This window comes from Jaculus jaculus, chromosome 6 (assembly GCF_020740685.1).
Source record: "Jaculus jaculus isolate mJacJac1 chromosome 6, mJacJac1.mat.Y.cur, whole genome shotgun sequence".
NCBI classification, from domain to species: Eukaryota; Metazoa; Chordata; class Mammalia; order Rodentia; family Dipodidae; genus Jaculus; species Jaculus jaculus.
Genome location: NC_059107.1, coordinates 99,587,965 through 99,594,783, shown reverse-complemented (window position 1 = coordinate 99,594,783; position 6,819 = coordinate 99,587,965). Strand labels below are relative to the sequence as shown.

The 6,819-nt window shown below is 48.6% G+C and overlaps 1 protein-coding gene across 2 annotated transcripts; it reads right to left on the bottom strand.

Moving 5' to 3' along the window:
- Positions 1 to 1,556: 1,556 nt before the first annotated feature.
- On the bottom strand, positions 1,557 to 6,793 carry Zc3h10 (zinc finger CCCH-type containing 10). 2 transcript variants are annotated; one of them, XM_045153605.1, is made up of 3 exons: positions 6,705 to 6,793; positions 5,960 to 6,023; positions 1,557 to 4,413 (listed from the first exon to the last, which is right to left on the bottom strand). In XM_045153605.1, the coding sequence occupies exon 3, from the start codon at positions 4,356 to 4,358 to the stop codon at positions 3,051 to 3,053; it is 1,308 nt and encodes a 435-aa protein (XP_045009540.1). In that variant the 5' UTR covers positions 4,359 to 4,413; positions 5,960 to 6,023; positions 6,705 to 6,793; the 3' UTR covers positions 1,557 to 3,050. The 2 variants fall into 2 exon arrangements, with proteins under 2 accessions (XP_045009540.1, XP_045009541.1); XM_045153606.1 differs by having other exon boundaries at positions 1,557 to 4,410; positions 6,705 to 6,784.
- Positions 6,794 to 6,819: the final 26 nt, after the last annotated feature.

The following is a 6,819-nucleotide window of genomic DNA, read 5'->3' as shown; positions in this document are numbered from 1 at the left end:
GGTCTTAAACTCTCTAGATAACTGAAGATGTAGGACTGCTGATCTACCACACCTGGCTACCAAATGTTGTTTGATTCCTCCACTCCTATTAGCTGTCCCGTAACTTCTTCCTATTTGCTGTGACTTGGGTTGACAAAGAAGACATCAGTTCCTGACATCCAGAACTGGTTTTACACTGCCAGCCAGGCTTCAGGGTGTTTAGGGCTGATTTAGTGCTCATAGGTAGCTAATGAGTTCTGGTGTTGGACCAAACAATCTCACAAAATAGCAGCATCAGACAGTGGTTGTGAAAGAAAGAATACGGATGAGGTTGAACCAAGTTACCCCTGAGCACAGAATGAGTTAGTATGCATCCCCTCCGACCTAACGCGTGACTACTGCTCCTTCCCCGCAGCGTAGTGTCACCCATCTACTCTGCTTCTACATACTCAGGTTATAGACTTGTGCCACTATACTCCATGTTGTTTTTTTAATTTTAATTTATTTGAGAGTCACAGAGAGAGAAAGAGGCAGAGAGAGAGAGGGAGAGAGAATGGGCATGTCAGGGCCTCTAGCCACTGCTAACAAACTCCAGACGCGTGCATCTGGTGCATCTGGCTAACGTGGGTCCTAGGGAGTCAAGCCTCGAACCGGGGTCCTTAGGCTTCATAGGCAAGCGCTTACACTAAGCCATCTCTCCAGCTCTATACTTCCATGTTTTTTTAATCATGGATTAAAAAAAATTATGTCTTTATTTATCTGAAAGGGCAGAGAGAAAGACAGAGTATGTGTGTGCACCAAAGGCCTCTAGCTACTACAAACTCCAGATGCATGTGCTACCTTGTGGAGCTGGCTTATATGGGTACTGGTGAATTGAACCTGGGTCCTTTGGTTTAAAGGCAAGAGCCTTAACTGCTAAGCTATCTCTCCAGACCTTTTTTGTCTTTTTTTTTTTTTTTTAATTTTTTTAGGTAGGGTCTTGTTCTAGCCCAGATTGACTTGGAATTCACTATGTAGTCTCAGGGTGGCCTCAAACTCACAATGATCCTTCTAACTCTGCCTCCAGAGTGCTGAGATTAAAGGTGTGTTCCACCACACCTGGCTTCTCTAAGTGTTGTCTAATACCTTTATACTGAGATACATTGATTCCCAAAGATGTGCCCTTCCCTTCCCAGTGCAACTAGCATTAGTCCCAACTTGGTCAACTACAGGTGTATTTCTGGGACTCTTTAACTGAGCACAATGATTCAGGTGTCTCCCATAAACTTAGGTGTTTTGAACATTAGGTTCCCAGTTGATGGAGATTTGCAAATTAATGCCTCCTAGAGGCAGTGTATTGTTGGGGAGTGGGCTGAGGGGTATTACAGCCAGTTTCCCCTAGACAGTGTTTGGCACACGCTCCTGTTGCTGTTGTCCACCCTCTGCTCATACCATCGTTTTCCTCTGCCACGATAGAGCTTTCCCTTGAGTCTGTAAACCAGAATAAACCCTTTTTCCCACAAGCTGGTCCTGGTCAGGTATTTTCTGCCAGCAATGCAAACCTGACTGCAACACACATTAACACAAAACATTTGATATCTGTAGTTACTCAAATTCATTTGCTTTGGAGCCACTTAGCAAGAAATGCAGTTAGGATCTGAGTGAGAATTCATATGGTATCTGAAATCACATTCCTTTCTAAATAATCATAAAACATCTCTTTAATAATCCAGAATTGTGCCAAAAATGAACATTAACTTATCAAGCTGCTTCTAAAATCCACAATAGTTATCCAACCTTTGTCTTTAGTACCCCACTCCCCCTTTTGAGATGGTGAACAACTCCTTTTTCCCAGCTTTTTTTTGAGACAGGGTCTCATGTGGCTCAGGCTGGTCTTAAACTTGCTATGTAGACTATGATGACCTTGAACTCCTGATTCTCTTGCCTCTACCTCCCAAGTGCTGGAATTAAGTGTGTGCTATCCCACTTTCCCTTTCCTCGTACTTATAAAGCCTTGAAGGCTTAAGGCATTGGCCCTGAAGAAGGGCTGGAGTGAAGGGATATAAACTGCCATCAACTCAGAGGAACACCACCACCTGCCCTGCTCTGCTTGAATAAGGGCAGTATCTGCCAACTACCTAACACCCCATCACCATGTCAAAGTACTTAAACCCTCCTTTAGTGCCTGCCCTAAGTGACCCTAGGAGCCCTGGTTACTAAGGCAACCTGGGAACAGCACATGCAGACAGAGACCAGAAACAGATGGAACTATTTTTAAACTAGACTAAGTGACTCCAATTCTTTTCCCTCACAAATCACCTTACCCAAATCCCATTTGGTTGTTTTAGGTCTCTATCCTTGGTTGCTGGCATCCACTCAACTAATCCAAGCTATGTGAGGGTACAGTCTTTATCCCATTTCTGGCACAAGATCTACTTTATGCTCCCATCTTCCACAAAGAATATCTAAGCAAGTTTTCATTTCCTCCATTTTTAAAAATAACGTTCTTTTATTTCTTTGGAAAGTAGTGGGCCCTGCCCTACAGATAATCCAGGCCAACTAGGTAAGTGAATGTTCCCCTAGTCTTTGGATTGGAGTACTATGGTCCCAGGTATCTCAGGGGCCCAGGAGCAATTCCTGTATTTTCCAATTCAACTGGGCCCCAAATCATCTGAAGGCTCCTACGAGGCCTTCTCTCCTGACCACCCACTTCCCAATTTTTCCTGGTTTACCTTCGGGATGGGGTAGTTTTCCTTCTAAAACCAGTGCTGGAACCTATGCTGTTCACAAACGAGGACAAGGGAAGGGATGTCCCCCGCTTCCCGTATGAGGACACAACCCCTTAGTTCTTACTCTCTGCTGGCTTGTCTGAACTCCTATGCCAGCCCCACTTGAGGTCTGAAGGAAGGACAAGATGAACCACAATCCAACCCCACCTTGGGACATGCTCCTAGGAAGTATATTCCTTACAGTCTCTTGTCCTAGTTCTTGAGAAGACCCATTAGACTGGGCCTGGACGGGCTAGCAAGGGAGGAGGGGCCCCTTGAACCCAGCCCTGAGAGGCTATAGCAGGGGAATATCCATCAGCTTCATCAGTGTGGCATGGCTGTGATACGCATGCTCTGGGAAGCAATGGGGTAAGTCACCATGGGAGTAGTCGTGTGGCTCATTGTGATTCCTGCCAAGGGCTGGGCCATCGACACAGCCACAGGAGCCACAGGGGCCACAGATACAGCTACAGGAGCCATAGAGACGGGTGGAGGGGCCATACCCTGGGCGATTGTTTGAGCCAGAGCAGCTGACAGTGGTGTGATCTCTGGGTTCAGGTGTGGGGGTGGGGGGGGTGGAGCAGCAGGAGGTGCAGCATTAGTTGGAGGAGCAGCTGGAGCTCCGGCAGGGGCCACAAGTTCTTGCTGGGACACAGGACGAGGCTGTAGAGCCTGGCTGCTGAGAGTAGTGTGCGTCTGGGCAATGCCATGGTTAAAAGTGGCAACAGTACCCACAGTGGGGGCCAGAGTTTGCTCAGTCGCTGGCGCAGTGGAACTCAGGGTCATGACCTTGGCCTGATTGCGGAACTGGGCATTTTGTTCCAGAAGTACCTCATTAGTGGCCAGTAGGTTGTTGACCTGTTTCTTTAGCTCCTCCACACGTTTCCTGAGCATGGCATTCTCCTCCTCCAGCAGTCTGCACTCTACCCCACGAGAAGGAGCCAAGCCGTAGTCATAGGATTCAAAATGGGGGCCATCAGAAGGGCAGCATCCACCTCTCCGGCGTTTGGGGCCTGGTTCATGGTCCTCAAAGCCCCTGTCAGGAAGGTCATAGATGTCATAGAGATCATGCCGTCGTCCTGGGGGAACGGAGCCTGTTGAGCCCCCACACCCAGTGGCCCCCCCACCCCGAGCATCAAATTCAAAATCCCGTTGTAGGTGACGGAACTTGCACTTGGTTCCTCTCTGACAGTCACCCTTGAGGAAGTCACGACAGATAGGGACCTCCTCCTTGCCATTTGGTAGGTCAGCAGGTGAAAGGCCCAGGCCAGCTGCCACTTTCTGTCTCAGCCGAGGGGGAAGTTCTCCAGTCTTCTTATAGCCATCCTCATCCTCCTTGGAGCCATGGATGAAACGGCAGTTTGGACGGCTACATTCTTTGTTCTGGAAGTCATGGCAGAAGATGAATTCATTTTTACTCACTCCCAGGTTGGACACCTCACTCATGTCTGGGTGGCGGTATCGACAGCGCTTGCCTCGCTTGCAAACGTTCCTCAGGAAGTCTCTACAGATGGCATCCGAACTGGCCCCCCCATTGCCTGCCCCTGCTCCACTGGCTTCTTCATTGCTACCACCTCCAGGGCCTCCTCCGCTGCTCCCAGTGCCGTTAGCATAGCTGTCCCGGTCAGGCATTCTGGTCCCCCCCAACTCAGGGCTTTCTTCCTTTTCTTGCCACTCTTGGTGACTGCTAAAAGAGAGAAGTGTATCAACAGGAATCCTCCAGAAAGTTCCCACTCTTCCTGACTACACAGCAGCAAGCAGTCCAATAGAGATGCGGATCTAAGGGACAAGAATTCTCACTGGACTGACTGACTTGCTGGAAGTCCCGCCTAGTCTCTTGTGCACCTGGTCTTGGTCAGTGATTCACACTTGCCTGGCTAACAGAGAAGGGTGGGAATTGGGATGAAGCCACTTCATCTTACTAATGATGATTGGCCAAGGAGGGGGCAGGGAGAGAATAGTGTTGGGTTTTATTTTCCTTTCTAAACTGACCTTATTAAAGTTGTGAGAGTGAAGATATGTTGGTGCCAGGGCGTGGTGGTGCATGCCTTTAATCCCAGTACTTGGGAGGTGAGGTAGGAGGATCTCCATGACTTACAGGACAGCCTGAGACTACATAGTAAATTCCAGGTCAGCCTGGGCTAGAGTGAGACCCTACCTCAAACAAAACAAAACAACAAATAAATGTTGGTATGTGAACAGGTGGGGAGGAGACTGGAAATAGATGAGCTGCTTAGCTTCAAGAGTTTTTTGGAAGATGGTAATTAAATTTGATTGGCAATATTTCTTCCATGGAAACTTAGCTGAGATCTCTGTATGTATTTTAGAACCAAGAAATCCTGGGTGAACAGATTCATGTTACCAGCTTGAGGCAGTTCCCGAACCTGTTATTTAGTATTTTCTCCTAGCCCATACCATGTTCAAACCCAGAAAAGTCAGCCCCTCTACTTTAAGGGAAGAAGTTCTAAGCTGAAATCTCTACTTCTAGATCCCTCAGGACATATCATTTGTGGCAAGGTCAAGATGGGAAGGAGTTAATTTCAGACGAACAAGTGACCTTTCTTTCCCCATTATCTCCCTCCCCCCAGCTCCTGCATGAGACAATCCCACTAACTTCAAATCACACCACTCCTTATCCCATAAAGATCCTCGTTATTTATAGACTCTATAAAAGCTTTTAAAGTCTCCTATTTCCCAAGAGAACTCTGAAGTGTCAGTCCACTGCCCTAATTCTAGCCCTCCCTTCCCTCCACCCCCAATAAGACTGGGAGTCCCTGCTACCACGTGTCTAATCTCCCAAACCTTTTCTAAGTAGTGTTCGGGCTCCCCCTGCTGTTCAAGTAGGAAAAGCTCATATTGTTTCCCCCTGGGCATAAAGCTAACTTTCTGATCAAAATACATTATGCACGTGTACGAAAACTGTCAATTAAAAAAAAGTTGAAAAGATAACTGTCTTATTTCTATGGCCTTGACCTATCCCATCCACACCCCATTTTCTTGACTTTGCCTTTAGATCTCCCTAAATTGACCCTCAAAGGTACGAGAATCTGTACAAGAGGAGGTAGGCCCAGAATAAAAAAGTGGTAAAGAGATGACTTAAACTTATACTAAAAGGGAAATAGTCAGGTGAGGAACAAACATCATCTATCAATGCCTGATGGACGTTTGCCACGTCCCACCAGAAGCAGAAAATTGGACAGCCCTCCTCACCCCAATCCTCCCCAAACTGATACCTGAGGTAGCTCAGGTGAAGTCCGGGACTCCTGCAGGTCTCCACCTCCACATCACTGCTGGGTTCTGAACAAGAAACAACAAAAACCAGAAACGTAGGTGGGAAAATGAATGAATGAAGAACCATGGGACGGCTGTCATCAATAGGAGTGAATTCTGACAAAACGCTAATTGCCCTAGGGACTAAAAGATTCCCTCAGGGTTCAAAGTAAACTTCACCTGTCACGGTTATAAGCTCCTAGTAAGACAGAAGCTACTGAAAAATGCTGGGAAGATGGGTTGAAAGAACAGTTCTCGGTGAAGAAAGGGTAAGGGGAGCTGTTTCAAGATCAAGGACCGTTTGGGGAGTCAGGAACGCCAAACAGACAAGCGTACGAGGGCAGAACCCACAGCGCAGCAAGACAGGACTTGGAGGCGGTTACTGCGACGGTCCTCAACCCTGCAAGTTTCCCAAGTCTAGCTTGCAGGAACCCCGCCGTGGGCCAGGTAACCAGGACCCCGAAAGAGCTCTCAAGTGGGGAGTGGGGATTCTAGGTGACATCGAGCTGAGATGGACAGGGCTGTGACGTCACGCGGGTGGCGTTTGCTCGCCAAGTGGGACCAGTCAGAAGAGGGGCTCAGTCGTGGGTTGTAAGAGCCAGAGCGGTTCTGGGGGGCTCGTGCGGCCCAGCCGAGTCCAGCCACTGGGTCGGCCTCGACTCCTCCCCTCCGGGCGCGGCCTCCACCTAAGTCTCCCGCCTCCCTCACCTGCCGCCGCCGCCGTAGTTGCTGCTGCCGCCTGCCGGTCCTCTAGCTTCGACAAAGAGCCGCCCACCCTACGGCGCTTCCGTTTCCTGCGGAAGAGGTGACGCTCTAGCCACCA

Bases quoted from the DNA above. Each gene is read 5' to 3' on its own strand.
- Zc3h10 (XM_045153605.1), bottom strand. From the start codon at position 4,358: ATGCCTGACCGGGACAGCTATGCTAACGGCACTGGGAGCAGCGGAGGA.